At 38.3% G+C, this 26,380-nt stretch overlaps 1 protein-coding gene across 5 annotated transcripts in view; it reads left to right on the forward strand.

The window, feature by feature from the left end:
• The window catches only part of SLC12A7 (solute carrier family 12 member 7), a 128,518-nt gene that overhangs the window by 6,597 nt on the left and 95,541 nt on the right, over positions 1 to 26,380 (forward strand). Inside the window, exon 1 of one of the 5 annotated variants that reach the window (XM_087721938.1) lies at positions 20,615 to 20,764. The exons of the other annotated variants lie outside the window; for them this stretch is intronic. Within the exon in view, the coding sequence (XP_087578064.1) occupies positions 20,728 to 20,764 (37 nt within the window). The 5' untranslated portion in view covers positions 20,615 to 20,727. Of the gene's footprint in view, positions 1 to 20,614; positions 20,765 to 26,380 lie in introns of those variants that run through there. 5 annotated transcript variants of the gene reach the window in all.

Consider the following 26,380-nt stretch of genomic DNA (forward strand, 5'->3'; position numbering starts at 1 on the left):
CATGTAATATTCTAATTTTCTGAGATTGTGGATTTGGGGTTTTCATAAGCTGTAAGCCATAATCATCACAATTATGACAAATCACAGCTTGAACTATCTTGCTTTGCATGTAATGAGTCTATCTCATATACTAGTTTCACCTTTTAAGTTGCATTGCTGAAATAAATGAACTTTTGCAGGACATTCTAATTTTTCAAGTTTCACCTGTATATGTATATCATTTTTACCTGTATATATTTTTTTTTTCAAAAATTGAATATGGAAATATCTCTGTTTGAGCCTAACTCCTGTACAATATCACAAATGTTAAATGGGAATTGTAAATATGAAGGACTGATTATGAAATGTTTGCATTAAGAACAATTATTCAGCAATTTCATTCACTATTTGTTTTGTTCAACTGCTCCTCTGTTTCACATCACTTCCTTCCTTGATCTGTTTTTCTTTTCCCAACCTTTGTTTCTTTCCTGTTTTTATCTCTGGGATTTCCTTCCTGTAGTAATGTCTAATTTATAGATTATAATCACATCCATTTGTTTTCTCCTTTCCTATATCAATTGTTTGAAGTTCTGGATGCTGAGTTAAACGTTTACTTCAAGTACTATAACCTAAACCCTTCATATATTTTATGATAAATTCGTCTCAATAAAGTACTGTCTAACTTTGAATTCCATTAAAAGTCATTTATCTCGTTATTTGTCTTTCGGTTCAATTATATTATATCAATCTCTATTCATAGAGATTGTTTCACTTTAAAAATTTAAAGATACTTCAGGTCTGAATATTTATACAAATTGTATAAAGCAAGATGATCTGACTTGCAGTTCTATGTTTACTGAATATAAGACATGTATAAAAATAGGAAGAAGAAGTTGCAGACTCTTCCCAATAGTATTTCCAGCTGATAAAACTATTCAACATTAGCAAGAATGTGTGAAACTATATTTTTCCCTCTTGAATTCTCAAACCTTTTACAATTCTTAACATGTTCATTTAAGTCTTGGGCTCATGTGGAAAATAATTTCAGTGCACATGTATGTTGAGTGGTTTATAGTTTAGAACACATGCAGACAAAGTGTAATATATATATATCAGACACTAGGAAAAAGAAAAATTAATAGGACATTTGTGGCAAAACTGAGAGATACACATAGACTGAGTTGGAAATAAGAGCCTGTTTTAATTTCTGTGACAACTTCATTTATGACAGAGCAATACAAAGTTCTCTTCTCAGACTTTGGAGCATTTAAAAACAAGAATTCAACTTCTAAGAAATTGTGCTGGTGGCAGTACAGAAAGATGGTAAGGAGAAAGAATTAAAACATTTTTCTCCTATGATTTTTAGCTTTTACAAAAGCAATTTTCCCTTCCATTGCAATCAATTGGCTTGTCTAAATTTCCTTAGGAGTTTGGAGAAGGGCAGGAATTATAATTTTCAGCCCTCTCTCTGCAAACCAATTTATTTGCATTGTTAAGTTGCTGTCCCTTGGGGTGGTATTAGATGTGTTGGGATGAAGTTGTTATATAAAATAGTTGGTAATTGCTTCTAAATAATGATGAAGTTGTTATATAAAATAATTGATAACTGCTTCTAAATAATGCAGGTAAGTAGGAACATTTTCAAGAATAGACTATAGAGTATTTCGTTTCCTGAGTGAATAAATTGAAGTAATGCTCATGGATTTTAGGAGGGGTTGATTAAGCAGCTTAGACAAAAATATAAGTAGCAATAGCAATAGCAGTTAGACTTATATACCGCTTCATAGGGCTTTCAGCTCTCTCTAAGCGGTTTACAGAGTCAGCATATTGCCCCCAACAATCCGGGTCCTCATTTTACCCACCTCGGAAGGATGGAAGGCTGAGTCAAACTTGAGCCGGTGAACTGCAGCTAACAGCTGAAGTGGCTGCAGTACTGCACTCTAATCACTGCGCCACCTTGGCTCTGTATAGTATAGTTTTATTTGGTCATATTAATGATCTATCTTTTCATAGAATCATAGAGTTTACAAGGTTTCTTTAGACCAGTGTTTTTCAACCTTTTTTGTGCAAAGGCACACTTTTTTCATGAAAAAAATCACGAGGCACACCACCATTAGAAAATGTTAAAAAAAATTAACTCTGTGCCTATATTGACTATATATAAAGTGTTTTTCCCATGGCACACCTTACACTATGTCACGGCACACTAGTGTGCCACGGCACAGTGGTTGAAAAACACTGCTTTAGACCTCCCGTCCAAATTGCTAATCTAGTGAAGGATTCCAAATTAAAGAATCTCTGATAATAATATCCTTCCCAATTCTTTGTTTATTAGTAAGTCATACAGATCCTCTGAGCATGGGGGATCCTGTTCATTTGTTATATCTAGTCATTGATAAACTTGTAATCTAGCAATATGAAGGCCTCATTTTAAAGCTACCTAGGCTCATCATAACACTATATGGAAGAAAATGTCATGAATTTATGGTTATGCATGTGAAATGCTGCCTTCATTTTTTTTCTTGAAAATATATTGTTTAGATATTTCCCCCCTCCGCCTTTGTTTACGTTATGCATAACTTAAATTGTATTCCTTCTTAGAGGGTTCTTAACACAGAATGCGGAGTAAGCTGTAACTTGAAATTATTTGTTACCTAATAACTTGAAACGTATTTGTTACCTAATAGTTTTAGGCATACTCCTCACACAATTCACCTGTTTTCTTATCAGTTGTTCCTCTTTCTGTCTGCTGCTGTATTTTTTAGTACTTGTAGTATATTTACTGAATACACTAATTGGTTTTTTTTGGCAACAGTGAATTTTGTTAGTGAGCGTAATATATTAATTGCTGTACAACAATGAATGAAAATGTTATTTGTGTATAAAATACTTCATGTACAGGCAAAGCAAAGATAGAACATTCTGTTCAAGGCTTTCCCTGATATCTTAATTTTTCATGTCTTGTGAATGGTTTATGTAGAGGAAAATGAACTTGTTGATCAACTCTGCAATTATTTCATATGGGCAGGGCCGGATTTTCCTATAGGCTAACCAGGCTTCAGCCTAGGGCCTCAAGATCAAGTGGGGCCTACATTCAAATTGTTAGCAAAATTAAAATTACACTATTCTAAAAACAGTGAACACGAAAACACTGAACCGAAAATAAGGAGAAATTCTACACATATGACTAATAAACAAACATAAAAATGTATTGGTTAAGATCATTCCAGCGTCACGGCAGTTGGGGAGCCTGCCCACATTCCCGCCACCAGCGGTCGGGCGAGAGGCGCGGCCACTCCCAGTAGCCGCCCCGTCGACGCGGAGCCCACCAGCAGCCAGGCAGGTGAGGGCGAGGGGGCCGAGCCGGGCAGCTGAGCGCAGTAGGGGAGGCGGCTGGCCTCGCTGCCTTTGCCGCAGAGCAGAGCCGCCCTCCGTCGGGAGGCCAACTATATATATTGATATATATTGATATATCATATTGATATATATCACAGTAATGTTGTATTTTATTGTCTCTCATGTAATTTACTAACTTAAAAATGGGAGGTGAAAGGGCCTCATAAGTGGAATAGCCTAGGGCCTCTTTTCATCTAAATCCGGCACTGCATATGGGAATGAAATGTAATCAGTTGCGTGAGGGCTACATGCTTTCTAATTATGTGATACATGTATATTTACTTATTTGTGGACAAAATACGTTATAATGATTTAACAGGAGTAATGTCTGTAACAAAAAGGATAAATATATACAGGTGGGCCTCGACTTATAACTGTGCGTTTGTTCAAAGTTACTCTGCCTTGGAAAATGTGATTTGTAACCGGTCCTCGCACTGGTGTGACTTTTGTCACACCATCCCCATGGTCATGTGATTTCAATTTGGGCATTTAGCAACCAGCCTGCATTTATGACTGGTTGCAGGATTCTGCAGTAACACGATTGCAACTGTCTGGATCAGTTTACAACAAGAAACATCACTTGAGGAATCTGGAATCACTTAACGACCATAGTAAAAAATGGTCATAAAATTGGCTCTGGTCATACATTGGCTCACTTTACAACCTCATTGACATGATGAAAATTTTGGGCTCAGTTTTTGTTGTAAATCAAGGACTACCTTCTCCAATTTGGTATTCCTTTCCAAATTAAAATAGGCTTCTAATCCCCAAACGTTTTGGAGTTCAGATTTACACTTAAGTGCTGAAATGCATTTTTTACTTCAGTTGTTCCAGCATGGTATGGTGACCTGAAAAGTTTAACTTTCACTATTACATTTCACATGACAGAGAGACTCATTGGTCACAAATTCCTAGTTGGCCAAGGAACATAAGCATATGCATGTGTTTTTTTATAGACACTCCTTGTACCCCCCCCCCAAAATGGAAGATGAATGCTGAGGTTCCTTTTCCTCATAAATTTTTTATAAATATTTAGATAATTACTTTGTGTGTGGCTGTTGTAATTTACTCCACATAAAGCTGCTCTTAAAAACTATTTGGAAGCTGCAACTATAGCCATTCTAGTAATTATAGAGATTTTTTTCAGTTATTAAGGAGTCAAGGGTGAAGTTACTCCACCCTCAACTCTTCCCATTGTATTGTTGGTTGCAGGATCATGAGGAAGTATGTTGATGATACTCCCCTCTATATCTTCTTATGATTTGATTGATTTGATTTGATTTGATTATATTTATATGCTGCCCTTTTCCCCCGAAGGGGACTCAGGGCGGCTCACAGTTCAAATCAGGGAAAGGGGGTACAGACAAAAAATAAAAACGAAACATAACAATACATAATTTAAAAACACACAACAGTCATACCATTCGAGACGGGGGCAACAGCTCTTTAGCCCCATGCCTGTCGGAACAGCCAGGTTTTAATGGTTTTGCGGAAGGCCTGGAGGGTGGTGAGGGTTCGAATCTCCATGGGGAGTTTGTTCCAAAGGGTCGGAGCAGCCACAGAGAAGGCTCTCCTCCGGGTAGTCGCCAGTCGACACTGGCCGGCGGATGGAATTCGGAGGAGGCCAGTATAACGTTGTTGCTTGTATTTTATGATTTATGTTAATTGCTTATTTAGAATCCTACGATTATCACCGAATATTGTATCTTATGATTTATGATGATTGGATTGTAAATATTTTGAGAATTACTTTGTGTGTGGCTGTTGTAATTTACTCTACATAAAGCTGCTCTTAAAAACTATTTTGAAGCTGCAACTGGTCCAGAACTCTGGAGCATAGACAATTATGAGGCTGTTACATCATGCCTGTGTAGCAGGGGGGAGGAGTGAATAAAAGGAGGGATTGGGAGGAAGGGGAGGAGACAGAGGGAGTGTAAGAAAAGGAAGGAGGGGCTTGGCCGGGGAGTGGGGGGAGGAGGAAGAAAAGGAAAGGGGAGAAAAGAAGCAGGAAGCAGGGAGAGTAGAGGTGAGACCAAGGGAAAAAGAGGGGAATAAGGGAATAGGATAGCAGAGGCTCCTATGGGCCAAGCCTAAGGGAAATAAAGGAATAGGATATAGCAGAGACTTCTGTGGGACAAGCCTGAGAAAGGAGTGAAAGGAGGCAAGCAGAAGAAATAACGAAGGAGCAGAGGCTGTGGAAGGAGAGCCCAGCAAGCATTTCAAGAGAGAGTGAAGATAGAGAATTTCAGTTCAGGATTTAACTGAGGTTCTTGTGGTTTGTCAAAGTTGGTGGTTTTCTTGCAGACATTTCATTGCCCAACTAGTTAATATCTCTCACTGTTGCCTAATCAGGTCATAGTAATGACTGCAACCAACTGCTGAGTTCACAGAGCATCAAGAACTCTCTTAACTTCTATGGCTTCTGCTCGGTTGGTACAATGAGCCAGAAAAGGCTCCAGACCACTTCCATTAAGAAATGCCATCTGAAGGGACCTAGATCCTGCCTTACCTGATACAATACCTGCCCTTTGGAATAGCATTCCCTTTAAATTACACTCCCAATTTGGTTGAGGGTTTTATGCAAACTTAATACTGTGGTCAGAGCAAAAAAAAACACCAAACGATTGCATGGAACAATTCTTTTTTTTCTTTCCTATTTTATTTTTTATATGGAACAATTCTTTTAGTCAAAACTGAAACCATTATATGGTACTGTCACTGCCCCTTCATCGAACAACCAAGAAAGAAACCACTCAACTCCATGGTTCAGAATTAAGTGTACTTTTACTGATTACAAACAATGAGAAGCAAAGCAAAGCTGAATCTGAGTAGAAAGGCGCGAAAGCAATAGATATCAATATATGATTCAGTCCCCTCCCCTTAGTACCCCAGTCCATAGTCCAATCATAATTCACCCAACTGTCAGGTGGGAGACATCTTCAAAAATCATCATCAGGTTGGAATGCTGGACAGTTGGCCTCGGCGGGAAACTCCCCGCATGCGCAAAGAGATGGCGAGAAGAACTCCCAGTTAAACAATCCTCCAGTACAGAATGATTCCCTCCCCAAATACCATGCCCACCCTCCCCGTTTCAATGGCAGCCGAAAACAGCAGCAAAGCAGAGGCTGACAGGTACAAAGTATCATCAGGTATGTCTACTTAGGAAAAAGTTTGAAGAAGAGGGTGAACTCAAAACTCTTCTCAATGGCAGTCCGTTTATAGCCATTCTAGTAATTATAGAGATTTTTTAAGTCATTAAGGAGTCAAGGGTGAAGTTACTCCACCCACAACTCTTCCCATTGTATTGTTGATTGCAGGAACATGAGGAAGTATGTTGATGATACTCCTCTCTATATCTTCTTATGAGTATAACGTTGTTTGTATTTTATGATTTATGTTGATTGCTTATTTAGTATCCTATGATTATCACCAAATATTGTATCTTATGATTTATGATGATTGTATTTTATAATTATGATCACGATTTATCACTTTGGGCTGAATCATTTCGGTTGTTAAGTTACTAACACTTTTGTTAAGTGAATCTAGTTAAGTGACTTTACTTCTTATAAGGTCGCAAAAGATGATCACAGGATCGAGGGACACTGCAATCATCATAAATACATGCCAGTTGCTAAGCGTCTGAATTTTGATCACGTGACCACGGCAATGTTGCAGCAGTCGTAAGTGTGAAAAACTGTCATGTCACTTTTTAGTGCCCTTGTAACTTCAAATGGTTACTAAATGAGTGGTTGTTAAATCTGAGGACTATCTACATCCAGAAACATTTCCTCTTTTTTTTTTTGCAATTTGTTTTTATTTTTAAACATAAAAAAACAACGTAAAAAAATCTCATCCATTACATACAGCATGTCATTTGGTTACAAGTGTTTTTACATCCATATTCTCAATTACATTTACAATCACAGATTTTTCATCTAATATAACTAGATACCTCACTTTCATTGTACAGTGTATATTCAATTACAATTGTTTTTTTTTCAATGAACCTAATTCCCTTACATTCTTGATTGTCTATTTAATAACAATATACCTTTATATAGTCACAGGTTGCGATATGAAAGAGATTTACCAACCATTTATATTTGAATATCACTGTTTTCAATTATGTATAATCCCACCAATCAACTATCGAGTATGCTTATGTTCATTATTGTCCTTGTACATCATATATTCAAACACAGATGTTATTCCTTCATTTTTCAACAAGGTATTCTGAATAGTCACTTCATATATATACCAACTTTTTATTACTTATTAAAATTATTTATCAACAACAAGATATCTTTATAATATATACTTAGGGGTTATACATTATATCACCAATCCTCTATCAAGTATACATAAATTCATTGTTATCCTTATCCATTTTAAAACAAAAAGTTCTAAAGTATTCAATTCATATATATCAATCTTTCATTGTATCATTGTTAATCTATTTCACAGCATAATTATATTATCACTTAAGTCCTTCGGTTAAAACATAAGTAAAACATTTCCTCTTTTTTATGCTCCATTTCCAGATGAAATGGTACCTGTACAAAAAGTAGTTCTCCTTAGCATATGTGTGAATGCTAACTCATCTGAACATGTCTCCCTCTTTTGGACTGTGTCAGGAAGCTTGCAAAATTGTGGTTTTCCTTGTTGCACCAACAGTCTCTGTTTCTTCTTCTGCCTTTTTCCTATAACTGAACCTTATACATAAAATGAATCACTTGATGACTTCCCTCATTTAACCTGATTAACCTCATTTAACTCCAGTTAACAATTGTTGTTGTTGTTTTTTTTACTCTGCCACGGCAGTTGTTAAGTTAGTAACATGGTTGTTGAGTGAATCTGGCTTCCCCATTGCAAGCCGAGGTGGCGCAGTGGGTAGAGTGCAGTACTGCAGCCACTTCAGCTGACTGTAGTTGCAGTTCGGCGGTTCAAATCTCACCGGCTCAAGGTTGACTCAGCCTTCCATCCTTCCGAGGTGGGTAAAATGAGGACCCAGACTGTGGGGGCGATATGCTGACTCTGTAAACCGCTTAGAGAGGGCTGAAAGCCCTATGAAGCGGTATATAAGTCTAACTGCTATTGCTATTGCTGTTGAAAGCCCTATGAAGCGGTATATAAGTCTAACTTCCATTGCTATTGCTATTGACTTTGCTTTTCAGAAGGATACAAAAGATGATCACATGACACTGGGACACAGCAATTATCAGAAACATGGATCAGTTGCTAAGGATCTGAATTTTGATCATGTGACTCTGGGGATGTTGCAATGGTCATAAATGTGAAAAAGTCTTTTTTTCCCCAGTGCCATTGTAACTTTGAACGGTGATTAAATGAACTGTCATAAATTGAAGTTTACCTGTACTTTGAATCTGTAGAAGAAAAGTATGAGTTCAATGGTTCTCCTTATTTGAAAAGTCTTTCTACTTAGAAAAAAAAACTTCACAAAACAGTAGTCAAAATCAGAATGACAGATTTTGACTATTCCATGTAAGATTGTAAATGTGTTTAGAATATTTTGTTCTGGTTTATGTAATTCTGATTAAATTGGTCCTATTGCGTTAGGGTTAAGATTTTTATTTATTTTTTGCTTTTGGTGTATTTTACGTTTATTATCTTTGGCTAAATCTCATCAGCAGCCTTTAAAATCAGCCAGTTGCAGAGGAAATAATAATTCAAGTTATTCAAAATTTGGAATTATGTAATTTGCTTGGAACAGAGCAGAAGTGGAAGTTTGAAATTATGAAATTGGCCTGGAACAGGCAAATTCTCTAGGGAATTTTATACTGAATTTTTGTTTGTTTAGTAGAATTTCTTCCACTTCTTAAGAGGCTCTTCAAAGAAAATTTTGGAAAGTAGCAAAGTAACAGAAACTTTGTAATATTGCAAAATAGCCATTTCCCATACACTAAATGAGTTCAATCATCCTGCTACTTTGCTAAACAAAGAAGATAGACATAATATATTCATGCAGCCGTTCAGCGGATTTACAGTGCAATGCACTTCAGATGAGTATTTGTTTTATGTGTCATGCTATAGATAGGATATTTAATGTATTAATATGGCCTCGGGATATGGTAGGATCTAATTGGTTTTTGCCTCTCTTTAATAATCTTGGCAAAAGCAAACCACTTTTGTAATACTTTCAAATCAATATCATGGGTGTAGCCACCTGGAGTTGACTTTCAGTTATTCAGAATTTGAAATCGTTATTTGCATGGAATAAGGTGAGTCTCAAGTGAATTTATACTTTTTTTTTAAAGTACAATTTAGGACATCTTATTGCACTTCTGAAATGCTTTCAAATAGGTGTAGCCATCAAGAGTTGAGTGAACTTGATACAAACATAGTTCCCCCTCCTTTTTTACTGCAATAATAACATAATATTCCAGATGCATTGAAGGTTTGGGAGCAGTTTTATAAGAGCCATGATGGTGCACTGGTTAGAACGCAGTTTTGCAAGCTAACTCTGCATTCCACTGCCATGAGTTCGATCCTGCTCAAGGTTGACTCAGCCTTCCATCCTTCTGAGGTCAATAAAATGAGGACCCAGATTGTTTGGGGGGGGCAGTATGCTGACCGCTTAAAGAGGGCTGTTAAGCACTGTGAAGCTGTACATAAATCTAAGAGCTATTGTTATTATTTATTTTATTTATTTATTTCCCTTTATTTGTATGCCGCCCTTTTCCCTGGGGGGACTCAGGGCGGCTCACAGTTCAAAAAGGGGGGTGGGGAAGGACAATTAATTTTCCAACATGAAGACAATACAACATATTAAAAAGAAAACACAACAGTCACACAATTCGGGTGGGGTTACAATCTTAACCCCAGGCCAGCCAGGACAGCCAGATCTTTAAAGCGACGCGGAAGGACTGGAGGGTGGTGAGGGTCTGAATCTCCACGGGGAGCTCGTTCCAGAGGGTCGGAGCAGCCACCGAGAAGGCTCTCCTCTGGGTAGTTGCCAGTCTGCACTGGCTGGATGATGGAATTCGGAGGAGGCCTAATCGATGCGATCGTATCGGTCTAGTGGAGGTAATTGGCAGTAGGCGGTCTCTCAAGTACCCAGGTCCACTACCATGAAGGGCTTTCAGGTAAGCCAATGGTCATTATGATTATAAGTCAAGTACTACCTGTAGTAATAATATCACCAGCACAGAGTATACAAAAATCAGTTAGAAGTCTTACAGTTCTGTTGTTTTAGATGTATTCAATACATTTTGGGATTGTTGTTTTTTTGCTTCCTTGAATATTAATTTTTTTAAAAAAATAAGAAAATATTTTGAAATATTAATTTCTCACTTGAAACAATCAAACAATTTCTCCAGTGTGCTGGCCGGAAAGTCCAAGAATGGGTTGACTTGTCCTTTCTGCCCAGAGACTGTCTTATCAAACTTGCAGCCATGCCCAGTTGCCTCTCTCTCTGGCCCAGTTTTTCGACTCAGTCAGGGCCTTGAGAGATGTTTCAGAGTTAATTCCTCATATTGGACTGGACAAGGACTCTTGGATTCTCCCACCACACAGGTGTTTTTTTTTTTTTAAAGTGCTCTGGTTTTCAGATAGCGAACAAAGGGGCAGTTTCACTGCCAAGCGTTTTCTGGCGGCCAGGTCACTGGCTTAGCCATGACAGATTGCGCTGGCTATCTCAGTCCATCTGGAAAAGCTGGTGAACAATAGCAATAGCAATAGCAGTTAGACTTATATACCGCTTCATAGGGCTTTCAGCCTCTCTAAGCGGTTTACAGAGTCAGCATATTGCCCCCAACAACAATCCGGGTCCTCGTTTTACCCACCTCAGAAGGATGGAAGGCTGAGTCAACCCTGAGCCGGTGAGATTTGAACAGCCGAACTGCAGAACTGCAGTCAGCTGAAGTAGCCTGCAGTGCTGCATTTAACCACTGCGCCACCTCGGCTCGTCAGGTGAATTGCACCTTGGCTGGCTCCCTGGTCCGTTCCAGGATAACAGCACGAGCCTGCAAGCTTTTTCTGAAGCCGCCAGTGAGTAATATTTTGCTGTCTGTATTTTTATGCCTTTAGCAACTGAAAAACATAATCACAGTTAACCAGTTCAACTTTTACCAACATTTCCCAAGGGAACATACACGTGGCCATCCGCCAGTCAGTGCCGACTGGCGACTACGCGGAGGAGAGCCTTCTCACTTGCAGCTCCGACGCTATGGAACAATCTCCCCGTGGAGATCCGCACCCTCACCACCGCCCAGGCCTTCCGCACGGCCCTTAAGATCTGGCTGGGGGATCAGGCCTGGGGGATAAAAAATCTTAGTTCGTCCCCTCCCGAATGATGAGTGAATGTTGTGCTCTATTTTTAATATTATGTATTGTCTTATGTTTTTTGTCTTTGTACCCCCTTCCCCGTGTTTTGTAAGCCGCCCTGAGTCCCCTCAGGGAAAAGGGCGGCCTATAAATTATAATAAACATTCTAAACATTCTGTCTGTATTTTTATGCCTTTAGCAACTGAAAAACATGATCACAGTTAACCAGTTCAACTTTTACCAACATTTCCCAAGGGAACATTCATATGGCTGTTCAATGCATGAAAGTGCTAATATAATTATAAATATTTTGAAAACTAGCGTGTTAAGAATAGCAGCAGATTTATTTATCCGGATTTGATCAGCAATAAACATTAATTCTGGTGACCTTTATTCTGACAAAGACAGCTAGAAATAACCTGTTCACAACAAAAAACAATTAGATAATGATCTCATGCACAAATGATCCAGCTTTGCCTCCTGAGTCATATTGCCCAGCCAAGTTACTTTTATGATAATAATTGATATCAGATGTACCCTTAGGTAGAATTACTTCTATCTTTTTCAATAGGAACATGTTGTATGTAATAGAAAAATAGTAGTGAAATTTGTGTTCATATCAAAAAGAAGTTAAACACAACCTGAGATTTCCTACATTCTCTGATTTATGATCATAATAAGTTTTTTATATTCTATAAAATATTTATGATCATAAGTTTTTTATATTCTATAAAATTTTTATATTTTATATATTATATTATATTATAATGACAAGTTTTTCTTAACAATAGCCTCTTGAGTAAGTCAGAGTGGTAATATATAAATTTTCCAGTATAAAATAACCACATTGCATAAAATTGAAATATTGTACGTTTTTTATTTTTTAAACACCTTCTATAAATATTTATTTATTTATTCATTCATTCCAAATATTTAATTCTGAATGGGTAACCATTCTTAAAAATGAGATGAAAGCAATGTAACAAAATAATAAATAACGTATTTAGTAACCAAGAAAAAATAAACCAACATCAAGTAGTGTAGCAACAATAAGAGCTCAGCCCCAGAGAGCTGATGCTTGACAACAGAACCTGATCTTTAGGTCCTTATGAATGGTTACCAGAGTTGAGGTGCATCTCATCTTCAGGGGAATGATATTCCAGAGAGCAAGTTCTATGACAGAAAATGGCCCCTTCGTGAGTTCTACCAGATGATACCTCTTAACAGACGAGACCTGGGCTATGCCTCTCCTGCTTTAAAATGTATATAAGGTGGTTGGTTCATAAAAGTATGATTGGTATATTAAATTGAAAATATTGTTTATCCGAATACTAATTGTTCTGACCCCCCCCCCCTTCTTCATACACCAAAGCACGCCGAGACAAAGATAATTCAAGGATTTATTAACACACAGACACACAGACCTTGGCAGCAATCCAGCACAGACTAGACGTTGGCAGCAATCTAGCACAGACTAACCTTGGCAGCAATCCAGCCTGCCAAGCTAGCCACGATAGCTTCTTCAACTCTAGTGAATATGTTGATTCCTGCGACAAGCGTGTGGAAAATCATTCCTTTTATAGTCTTGAGAGGAGCCTAATTACCACCAGCTGAGTTCAATTATCTCCTGTAACTGCGCAACTGTTCTTTACGCCTATTAGCTCTCCATTGCCGGGCATCCAGGACCAACTCCCTTGGCTCCTCCCCACTGCTGATGTCAGGATCACACTCCCTTGTCTCCTCCCCACTGGTCCAAGGCTCAGGTGCCTCCTGGTGGCCAACCAGCCTCTCTGTGCCCTGCTCAGAGTCGGAATCCTGTCCAGGGTCCTCAACATCCTCCAGAGCCGACTCATAAGCCCTCACCCTGTCGGAGTCTGGTGGCAGCTCCAACGGCTCCTGCTGGGTCACAACACTAATGATACATTGTTTTGGATTTCACTTTAAATTAGGTTATTTTCATTGTAGATGTAGAAACCACAGGCTGATGAATGGTAAGATATGCAACATGTCTACATTTTTGTCATTTTGCAGAAATAAGCAGACACAAAGTCAACAGTAAAAGTAGAAGAAACAGTCAAAATTGGAGTGAAACAAGGTCCTGTGTCCTGAATTATATCCTCCAGTTACAAAAGTGCCACTTTTTAGAGAACTAAATTTTAGTACACAGTTTGCCACATGGAATGTTGTTTAACCAGTCACAACCTGTGGACTTGTGATTTGAATCAGGGTTTCCCCTTATTCTGGCTGAACCTTCTCATCTTGTTTGAATGTATTATGACCTACAGAGCTGAAATAAAGAAGACCCAGCAAGTGCTTTGTAAATGCCTTTTCAAACAATGTTTAAATAGCAATAGCAGTTAGACTTATATACCGCTTCATAGGGCTTTCAGCCCTCTCTAAGCGGTTTACAGAGTCAGCATATCGCCCCCAACAACAATCCAGGTCCTCATTTTACCCACCTCAGAAGGATGGAAGGCTGAGTCAACCTTGAGCCGGTGAGATTTGAACAGCCGAACTGCAGAACTGCAGTCAGCTGAAGTAGCCTGCAGTGTTGCATTTAACCACTGCGCCACCTCGTCTCCTTTAAATAAAATAGTGAGGGATGGAACTCGCTCATCAAACACTTGAGAGCCATAAATGGCTCTCCACATTTGACACAATGGGCCACACGTTATGCAGGACTATTTAAATGAATGCACAGAACAATGGTTGACATGAACGTAACATTTAATACAAAAATACAAATGGTCGTATTTAAGGGGATGCTTAAGCATTGTATGCTTAAGCGTGCTGAACATTGTGTCCTGAATTATGCACAATAGGAGCTAATATTTTATATAACAGTTTGATGGCTGGAAAAGATGTGACATGTGCAGATTAGGTTTCAGAACATGATGCTATTTGCAGAAGGAATGTCTAATATTGTAATCTCAGTGATCCCAGTCTAACATTTGTACTTTATCGGTATTGCCTAAATACATGATGCTTAGATGGCAGATGGAGAAATCAAATCCCAGCTTACATAGTGGGTTGTACCATCTGTAATGTCAACTTTTGCTCCCTCCCCCCTCCCCTTTCCAAAATTTGTTTCTATATTACGTTATTGTAATGTCTGCCTGTCTTATCGGCTTGGAATCAGGGCTGGATATCAATCTATCTCTTTAAAAAATACACCTCTGTGGCAATAGTTTTGTAGTGATTGTCATTTGTTTCTATATTACGTTATTGTAATGTCTGCCTGTCTTATCGGCTTGGAATCAGGGCTGGATATCAATCTATCTCTTTAAAAAATACACCTCTGTGGCAATAGTTTTGTAGTGATTGTCACGAATATGCCTTGTGCACAAGGTCTCAGATTCTGGACCAGCATTTTCCATATAACAGGATGGGGGATATTAAGGTTGAAATAAACCTCTCTGGAGACATAAGCCACATATTAAAGACATTTCCAAATTGCTAGTGCTAGGTGGCACAGTTAGAATTCTGAGAGTATATTATGAGTACTGCTACAAAAATGGTCATCACGAGGATGCTTGCTTATTTCCTAAACAAAGCCAGTCACAAACTCCCCTCCTGTATTTATCAGAAAGTAAAAGTAATGGAAATGATCCTTACTGCTTCCTCTGCCTTTCTATAATGCTCTCTATTCACACCTTAGCTTTGTCTTTTTTTTCTAGATTGTTAGGCACATTTAGAAGTAAGGCATCATGCCACAATTATGTTCTGTCTCTTTTTCCTAGCAATACTTGTGCAGTTTTGGAAATAAAGACAGGCTAGAATATGTGAGCATTTCATAAAGCAGGTTTAGGTCAGGTAGAACATGTGTCTAACAAAACAGAAGTCCTGTGAGAACATTAACATTTTGTATTATCCTTTCTCTCTTTCCTTCCTTCCTGTAATTTTGTTTTTCAGCCAGACCCATAAAGTTCCAGCTGCTGGTTCTCCCCCTGATGTCTACTTAAAAAAATAATTACATTTGGATCTTTGCTAGAGAGAGAAAAAAAATGGCTAAAGAATAAATTGAAAATGCTAGCAAGGAAAGGAAACAATTCTCTATCCTGTGCTTCATGTGCTTAAATTGTAGCCTCTTGAAACAACATTTGTTTTTGCAATTTTCACTGGAAAAATTTAGGAAAACAAGCTACATAATTTCTATCTACTGTGTTGTTTGCTCCTCATTTCAGGAAACATAGCCTAGAGTAAAGTATATTGGGACAGAAAAGTAAATATCCCAAACCTTTCACAGGGAACTTTTTTGTATATTTAGTTAAGCATGTGGTGGTGCAACTGTTAATTTATGTTACTGACCTGTTTCTTAATAGGCTTCAAATGAAGTGTGCCTATTTTCCTTAAAAACTGGAAAATATTGGTCAGGTCTGGCAAGAATCTTTCAACCGAGTTATTTTTGAATGAGAAGCCTGGTAGTTTGTACTGAATTCAAATTAAAATATACTTGAACAATTTTATGTTTATTATACATGAAAAACTATTCATTATGAAACAAAGGAAATGCAGAATGTATATTATGTGTGTGAGGAAGAAATATAGATGTGATATTACTAAGTAAGTTGGATTGGCTATAGATTCTAAAAATTGAAGCTCCTTTTTTTGTAAGACTCTGAGATCTGGAGTAGCTGATCCACAAATATTATCTCTGCATGAACACTTACTGTATTTTTCAGAGTAAAAGACACACCTTTTTCCCTCAAAAAAGAGGCTGAAAATCTGGGTGCGTCTTATGCACTGAATACAGCATTTTTTGCTTCCCTAAACCCTGTCTCTTCACCAAAATGGCTGTGCATAGCTTTAGGAGGCTTTCAGAATCCTCCTGGGGGCTGGGGAGGGCAGAAATGAGCATAAAATGGGCTGTTCTTTGCTCAGTTCCCCCTGCCCCAGGAGCACTCTATAAGCCTCCTAAAGGCTTTGCATACCCTTTTTAAAAACAAAAATGGGCCCTTTTCTGCAAAAAAATGGGCCGTTATTTGCTCATTTTTGTTCCCCCCACTCCCCCAGGAGCACTTTACAAGCCTCCTAAAGGCTATTCATGCCTTTTTATTATTTTGAATCATAATTCTTTATTGAGAATAAAGTCTTCCTATATGTATTTGGAGTCACTTTTAAGTTCCAATGGAATTCTGTGTTTTCAAACAAATATTGGAAATTATGAGCTTCTAGAAGGCATTTTCGTTTCACTGTTAATCTTTGCAATCAACATTGGTTATTCAGTCACATTTGTAGCTAAACATTTAACACAAAAAACCCCTATATAGTCTTAACTAAGGTGCCTGCAGAAAAACCTGAAATTATGTAAAAAATGATGCCACTTGCATGATTATGCAAGGATACAAACTCGGCCAATGCATAGCTGATGAAATTAACGATGGTTGCAGTGTTTAAATTATGAATCATGTTTTGCCACTTGTCACCCATCCTATCCAGATTCCCATGCAAGGGTTTCAGAACAATGAATTTAAGGAGACTCCCTAAAATTATCAATATTTAGAAATACAACATTGATAAAGAGTGGTTGGAAGACTTATGAGTGGAAATTTCCAAAAATAACTTGGATGTAAAAACACCTCATCAGGATTCTTCTATCTCACCCTAAATGTAATTGTTGGTCACTCTCTAGGTGAAGATAGAGATGTAGAATTGGATTGGATTTGGATTTTATTCAATTGGTAGGCCGCCCTATTCCCCGAAGGGACTCAGGGCGGCTGAACAAAGCCAAGGGAGGGGAAATTACAAAAAGTAAGACAAAGACAATCAGACAATACAAACAGTTTAAAAGCACAACAGACACAGCAGATTCGAGGGGGGGGACTCAATCCCAGGCTTGCTGGGACAGCCAGGTCTTCACGGCCGTCCGGAAGGCCTGAAGGGTGGAGAGGGTCTGAATCTCTGCGGGGAGCTCGTTCCAAAGGGCCGGGGCAACCACAGAGAAGGCCCTCCTCTGAGTAGTCGCCAGCCGACATTGGCTGGCAGATGGAATACGGAGGAGGCCTAATCTGTGGGATCGAATGGGTCTGTGGGAGGTAATCGGCAGAAGGCGGTCTCTCAAGTGATGTAGACATGCATATTGATACGAAAAGGCCTTGCAACAGACAACCTTGCCAATATTTCAAAATAAAATTTGTAGTTAATGTAGGATTTTCATATTTAGGCCCTCTAATAAACCTGTTAAGTGTATAATCAGACCATTCACATGTCAGTCTTCAGAATTATAGTCTTGCTCTGCTTCTCATACTCTATGGAATTATTTATTTAGCATATGGCAACTTTCTATGGAAAGTGTATACAAGTTTCATACTGTTTCATGTGTAAGAATGTGTGGCCTTTGACTGCAGGAAGCTTTAGATTTCATCCACATTTTAAACGTGTGACATTGACTGTTGAGGTCTCTTGGCAGCTTACAGTGTAATTCCTTCTGTTTGTCCCTCATTGTTGGAGAGTTTGCTTGTTTTATGTAGTCATTGCATTATTAGAACAAAGCTATCAATGCATGATGAGACAAGGTATTTTACTTTTCAGTTGGTTTGTTGCAAAACTAGCCGATTTGGGCCAAGAGGAATGATTTACTCAAGATAATCTAGATGACTTCCCTTTCGTAAGGGAGGACAATTACCTGAGTTTCCAGGCTCCTACTCCATTACCCTGTTTCCCCAAAAATAAGAGCTCCCCAGATAATAAGCCTAATTGGGCTTTTGAGCACATGCGCTAAAATAATACCTCCCCCCAAAATAAGTGCTACCTGAAAATACTGCAACACAGCAGCAGCCATGAGGTGACCATGCTCGCCATCTCCTACACTTCAAAAATAATAAGACCTCCCCAAAATAAGGCCAAATGTTTATTTCGGAAGCAAAATAAGACCCTGTCTTATTTTGGGGGAACACGGTACCTTGCGCTCTACATGGGCAGCCCTTGAAGAGCGTCCGGAGACTTCAGCTTATCCAGAATGCAGCCGCGCGAGCGATTGTGGGTGTGCCTCGGTACACCCACGTTACACCTATCCTCCTCGAGCTGCACTGGCTGCCTGTTGGGCTCCGGACACACTTCAAGGTGCTAGTCGTTACTTTTAAAGCCCTACATGGTATTGGACCTGGGTACTTGAGAGACCGTCTCCTGCCAATTACCTCCCTACAACCAATTAGATCCCACAGATTGGGCCTCCTCCGAATACTATCTGCTAGCCAATGTCGACTGTCGACCACTCGGGGGAGGGCCTTCTCTGTGGCTGCCCCGGCCTTCTGGAACGATCTCCCCGTGGAGATCCGGACCCTCACCACCCTTCAGGCTTTCCGCAAAGCTATCAACAGACCTGGCTGTTCCGGCAGCCCTGGGGCTGATGAGTTCCCAGCCCCACTCGAATTTGTTGCGACTGTTGTTTATCTTTTAACTTGTTTTTTGTCTTGTTGTTGTTTGTATTCCCCCCCTCCCATATTTTGGTTTGTTAGCCGCCCTGAGTCCCTCGGGAATAGGGTGGCATACAAGTGAAATAAACATTTACATTTACAAACATTTAACCACTCCATTCTACCAACTCTGCCTCAGTAGCGTACTTATCCAAATTACAACCATGGATACGTAACCAATTTGACACTCTGATTATGAATAATTAGTATCACTTAAGTTTTAGCTAGGAAGTTAGAGCTTGGGAGGAAGCATATTCCAAAGAAGTGGAGCAGATAGATCAGTGGTTCCCAAACTTGGCAACTTTAAGACTTGTGGACTTCAACTCCCAGAGTTCTCCAGCCAGAAGAGCTAGCTGGAGAATTCAACTCCCAGAAGAGCTAGCTGGAGAATTCTGGGAGTTGAAGTCCACAAGTCTTAAAGTTGCCAAGTTTGGGAACCACTGAGATAGATAAAAGCCTCCCCCCCCCCCAAGTCTCTTTGAGTGAAATCTATAGCAACAGTTCTCAAATTAACTCTGTAAACCAGCCAGATCAGACAGAAATAACTATGTATGGCTGTGAGAGAGGGGAAAAAAATGCTGCGTCTAAATGCTATGAAAACTCTGTGGCTTGGCATTATCTTTCTCATATGTATTTGTTTGGACACTTAGTTCATTGAGATCCTGTTCCATGTACCCCCTCTAGACAAAGGACTTTTGACTACGATAAAAGCTTTGTAATCCATGTGGCATTCCATGGAACATTGCTCAGTGTAATATATAGCTGTTGCCTCGTGCTAGAAGATGTCCCTCGTTTAGATTTTAATGGCTTGGGAATAATAATTCTGGTGTGCGTGCTTCTGTGTGTCTTTTCCCAGTTGCTATTCGTAGTCCATTCAGACATTTGCTGTTGAGCAAACTGAATGTACAACAAAATGTGTGCATTGGACTGCAACTCCACTGAACACGGCAATTGCAGGATGGGTAGTTTAGTGAGGCAGCTGGCGGCCGGCAATAACTTGAAGAAAATGAAACAGCAGATTTAGTGATTGGCTAATCTCTGCTGCTACAAAGAAAATCCTTCTAAATTTCCTGTAAGATGTACTCTGTGTTACCTCTCACATCAGCCTCTAAATATTTGATAAAGGCCCAGATTTTCCTCTGTTACTGTTGGAGCAGTTCAAATTAAAAACAATGCAATTGCACTTGAGGATTTAGGAGTAAAATTTTGTCTGGTAGGATACTAGTAGATGAATTTCCCACTGTCTATATAATCTGACATTTCCTGCCTTTATATGCACAAGAATATGCTTGCCTAATGAGCATAGTTTATTTAATGAGGCATCTGTGGTAAACGTCATGTTCCTCCTATGTGTAATTGAAGACTTTCTACCTGGTGGCATTTGATGCTAGAGATTTAGGCTTTATCCTTACTGTTATGTTTTTGGCTTTATCACTGATGAGCATCCCTCTCAGTTTAATCTGTTGGAGAGAATTGACACTGCACTGCAGCTTGTACTTTGGGTCACATGCATTCTTTAAACTGCATGAAGCTTCAGGATTAATCCAGCACTATCGAGAGGCAGGATTTGAGATCTTGTACAAAACAGGAGTGCAACTGTCAGCTTTCTGCTCTTTCACTTTTTAACATCCGGAGTGTTATCTTTCTGGTTATGAGTGTACCAGATTATGCACGTGGCCAAAATTCAGGTGAGTCTTGATTTTTTAAGAGAGAAAAAGAGAGAAGAGAGGGAGGGATAGAGAGAGAGAGAGAGAGAGAGAGAGTCTCTTCTAGACTACTAGTGGTTCATCTTTTAGCGAAAAGTTTGCTGAATTCATGTACACTTGTTCAGAAGGTGCATTTTCCTTACATTTAATTTGTTATATTGAGTTGGAATTTCATGGCAACATATTGTGAAAAGATGTTCCTAAAATATGTAATGTCATAATTCTCTTGTTACTTAAGGCATAGTGTGCTTTTTTCCCCAGAATTTTGGTACAATATAGGTAAACAAGCCCCTATTTACTGATGCTAAAATATAAGATGGGTTTAATGCAAAATATTAAATGTGCATTTATAATATTTTGGATTAAGTAAAATAGATATCTTTGGATTTCAGAAATGGAAGCAAGGCACTGTGGTTAGGAGAGTCATGGCTGAATTATATTTTGATTGCTTTGATCACAGGTAACATAAATTGAGTTCAAATGGAGAAAAGCAAAATGTTACGGGTAAAATCAATTCCGGTTCCTTTTTTCTTCTTGAATGTGCTACTTTATTTTCTGACTGACAACCTTCTTGTTTAGATGCTTTGTTGGAGGGCTCCATAAGCATACAAAATATCATGTGTCTGGGAAGGATCATAATGCAAAAGTTATGTTATTGTTGTTTTGGGAAATTCTATTTTCTTATCAGAAATGTTCATATTTAGTTAATAACTAAGGTGCAGATTTTCCATCTCCTGAAACCCAAGAAAATTCCTTAAAAGTTTATAATCTTACATTTTATTCATGCTTTTGATTATATAATTCGTAACTGTTCAGTGATGTTAGGCTAAATTTCAGTGTTAAGCCTATAGTTCTGTTGTGCAACGGTACAATATCTTAGGGGGAAGTGCAGCATGTAACTTTATAGTAGAGTATGTGATTTGCATATATGATTCTTTGGATTTTATTTTTGAATAATTATCTAACACCCTGGAAAATCTCAATTGGTTTAACTAGCAGCTTCCTGTTAGCATAGAAACCTAGCGTTAACGTAATATTAATTGCAATTAAAAATACTTTTTATTTTAGTATTGCTTCACATTTGAAAAATACTTTTCATTTCATTTCAAATGTATGATTAAAATACATTCCTCCCCTTTAAAAACAGAAGACTAAATAAAATATTCATGTACATATTATTTCAATGTATATTGACTCTTTAGTTGATTCTCCAGAATATTTTCATCAGAAAAATTATGTGCTGGAATTATGTGCCAAAAGATACTTTAAAATTTCAAGGGAAACACCCACATCTGTCAGATACCACACAAACTACTTAAGTTACTTCACACTTTCAGCCTAGAGCTCCTTGAAAAAAAATTACTGAACTAACTAAGGATGCCTTCAATCATGAATGTTTTGAGAACCTTTGGCCTGACATATTCTGGAGTTAATGAACAGGGGGAAAAAATAAAAGAAAAACCATTGGTTTTTAAAGTGTAGTGGAGTAGATTATCAGTACATATCATACTATAAAGTATTCCAATTAGAATTCAGTGGATGCATTGGTGTTGAATTGTGTATGATCAAGGAATGAGAAATAAGTCTATGTTTATTATCGTTATAAAAAGCAAACTTTTATGGATTAAAAGCACTTTTTTCAAAGTTTTTTGTCCATTATATTTTTCTACTATCTTTTGAGACACATGGTTACTGCCCAGTTATTTGCCAATGATGGAGCAGGATGAGAAAGGAATTTGAGGCTACCCTTCATATCCACAGTGAAGTTGCTGCTTTAGTAAGATCTCCTAGTTCATATTCAGTGCTTCACAATATAATATTTTATGGAATAGCAGAAAAGTTCAATGAAAAAAAATAATTTTTGGAACAAGTAAAGTAAAATTGCTTCGTTAATTAAAAAAAATTATCTCATCCTTGCTCTGTTATGCTGGTTATGCCAAATAAGAAGTGCACCACTGCAGTTGATTATGGGAAGTGTGATTGTTCTCTGAAGAATTTAAGATATTTAGGACTGTTTGAATAGCAACTGTCAGGACAGGCAAGCTAACAACTAATCTGTGGTATTGTTCTTAGAGTGAATCTAGTAGAGTAGTTGGCATAGCTATCATTCATGTAATAACAACTACATTTGTAGAACTAGCAGAAATGAGAAAGACAGATACAAACTATTGGTGTTAGGAAGTAAGTGGGAAATAGTTTGCTTGAGTAAAAACAATAGCATAAAGTTTTTAAATAGTGCAAGCTGAGCAAGAATTACCAATTAAAAATTGATCGTCATAGTTTTGTTCCCAAAGTAATTCCAGAAACTAGATAGAATATTCAATGAATTCAATCATTTTTATAAGAATATGGTAGGCCAGTATTATTAATCTCATTTTAGACATAGGAAGTTTTATTCAAGACAATACAAAAGTCATAAGGTGGCTTTCCTGATACAAGGATGTGAAAGATTTTAAATGAAATTTCCCAATAAATTTTTTATTTTGGCAAAAAAGTATTTGGCTAGGTATTTGACTCAGGGTGGGACACATTTTCCCAAGTGTATGGATGTTCTTTATTTTATTCCTACCTTTATCATTTTTTACAAATAACTTCAGGCAGCAAATATGTTTCTCCTATTTTCCCCACAACTCTCTGAGGCGGGTTGGACTGAGAGATTTCAGAGTGTGACTGTGAAATACTTGGCTATGAAAATGAGGGAAAATGTTGATTATATGGTATTTACTCTTCTTTTTCATAGCTAATAATACTATTAGCTTTTCATAGCTTATGATATGACAATGAATATTTTCTACGGAGAAAAGAGCATTGGGGATTATCTCCCCAGGAATGTTTCTTTCAGCCAAATTAGGAATGTAGTCACCTATATCTTGAATAATGAAATAATGTCAACAGCAACTCTATTTGTTATTGTTCAGTTGCTAAGTGTTTTCCAACTCTTTGCAACCTCATGGACCATAGCACACTAGGCTTCCTGTCCTCCACTGCTTCTCAGAATTTGCCCAAATTCACGTTTATCACATCAATGACACTATCTAACCCAGGGGTAGTCAACCTTTTTATACCTACCGCCCACTTTTGTGTATCTGTTAGTAGTAAAATTTTCTAACTGCCCACCGGTTCCACAGTAATGGTGATTTATAAAGTAGGAAAGTAACTTTACTTTATAAAATTTATAAAGCAGAGCTACAGCAAACCCCTACCGCCCACCACGAAAGCTGGAATGCCCACTAGTGGGCGGTAGGGACCAGGTTGACTACCACTGATCTAACCATCTCATCCCCTACCTTCCCTGTTGGTCTTTCCCAATGAGTCCTCTCTTCTCATTTGGTGGCCAAAGTATTTCAGCTTCAGCATCTGTCTTTTCAAAGAAAGTTGGGGTGGTTGTTCTTTGGTATAGCCTGGTTTGATCTCGCAGTCCGGGAGACTCTCAAGAATCTTCTCCAACACCACAATTCGAAAGCAAATCTGTAAGAAGTCTCTTAAAATGTGGTTATGAGCCGAGGTGGCACAGTGGTTAGGGTGCAGTATTGCAGGCCACTTCAGCTGACTGTTATCTGCAGTTCAGTGGTTCTAATCTCACTGACGCAAGGTTGACTCAGCCTTCCATCCTTCCGAGGTGGGTAAAATGAGGACCCGGATTGTTGTTGGGGGCAATATGCTGACTCTGTAAACCGCTTAGAGAGGGCTGAAAGCCCTATGAAGCGGTATATAAGTCTAACTGCTATTGCTGCTATTGCTATTGCTAATTCATTGGATAATTTAGGAGATTGTGTCGGAGTCTTTAAGGAAGTTAATATCACAGAACTATCAATATAGGATTCATGCATTTCTTCATTTGATTGCCATTATTGCTTTCTTATGCATTTATTTAGTAGCATAAGAAAAAGGCATTTTGGTAGTTTAGGGTATGTAGCATTCTATGTCTAATGCTAATACTAGATCCAATTATTGTTGACCTTGTTCAAATAGAAATTATAAGAATACAAAAACTGCGTAAAGAAGGGAACTTATAAATAAACTTCCAGTGAGAATTCATGATGAACTAGGCATCCTTGAATGAATGGTGACAGTATTGCAATAGAAATCTGTGGTTTTACAAGGAGAGATTATTACTCTGGAGATCTGCTACTTGTGACTAGACTGCAGGAACTGAGTTTTTTGTGGTCAGCTCATGAGTTGAACAGCTGGGAGTCCAGGGATTTCTATCAAGCTCACAGCTGTAATGCAGCGTATATATGGACATAAGGACCATACAATCCTCATTTCATAAACACATTTGGATATAACTAATTTACACCTGGAGAGAAAGCAGCAAGATAAGAAAATTTTGCTTGGTAAGTCAACATTCTTTCTGGATTATAAAGGGAAAATGTTTTAAAGACTTAAACGTTTTTGACGAAAAGCTTAACAAGGAGCGGATATAAGAAAATTTAAAAGAGATAAAGGGGATAGTTATTTTGAAATATTATTTTTGATGCAGGTGCTTTGAACAAACTGGAATTAAATGAACAGGATCTTTGTGGGAATATTTTTCAGTTTATTATTAAAGAGTACAGGTGATTGATTTTACAAAACAAAACATAACATAATGGTAATATGAGCCAGATTGTGATGCTGACTATAACGCTGATTGTAACTATGGAGATCCTGACAGTTTTGCTGACTGTAAAAAAAGGGGGAAAGCTTGCTTTTCTCCTTCCCTTCTTTGAGACACTTTCATTTTTGGATTATAATATCATAATGTCAAATACCACAACGCAGCAAAAAGGGGAAGGGAGAAAAGGCTTGCTGGAACAAACTGCAGAGAGAGTCAAATTACACAATTTTTTATTCAGAAAATGTCTGAGGAGAACTGGTTAGTAAGTTAGCTGAATTACCTGATCTCAAATTGACTTAATCGCTTGATGATAAATTGATAACTTTTGAAAAAAAGAGTGGATAAAAATCTTGTAAAGAGATAAAAAGGAAATGGAATAAGAAATTTAAGTCTCAGTGCAAGAAGCGCTGGAGAAGAAAATACAGGGAAACCAAATCACTGAATTACTGTGATAGCAATAGTAGTTAGACTTATATACCGCTTCATAGGGCTTTCAGCCCTCTCTAAGTGGTGTACAGAGTCAGCATATTGCCCCCACAGTCTGGGTCCTCATTCACCCACCTCGGAAGGATGGAAGGCTGAGTCAACCTTGAGCCGGTGAGATTAGAACCGCTGAACTGCAGATAACAGTCAGCTGAAGTGGCCTGCAGTACTGCACCCTAACCACTGCACCACCTCGGCTCTTACTAGGGCAATGATGATTCTCCTCCCCCTCCTCCTGTGGCCCGTTTTTGGTCCTAAGAGGCTTCAGGGAGGCTTCCTAGGTCCAAAATGGAGAAAGGTTCGTGTGTGCATGCGCAGGGGGATGGGGCCTGTGTGTGTGTGTGTCTCACATATTGCATAATGGGTGTGGGGACACACACACATACACGATGTTGCACATGCATATACTTTTGGCATGCGACAAATAGGTTAGCCATCACTGTACTAGGGTTTGACAAAAGAAGTGAAAAGAAAATTAAGAGAAGTTTTGATGCCAATGGAATATAGTGACCAAG

This window comes from Thamnophis sirtalis, unplaced genomic scaffold, assembly GCF_051295495.1.
Source record: "Thamnophis sirtalis isolate CommonGarterSnake01/CBP01778 unplaced genomic scaffold, rThaSir2_p1.2 scaffold_8, whole genome shotgun sequence".
Lineage (NCBI taxonomy): Eukaryota > Metazoa > Chordata > Lepidosauria > Squamata > Natricidae > Thamnophis > Thamnophis sirtalis.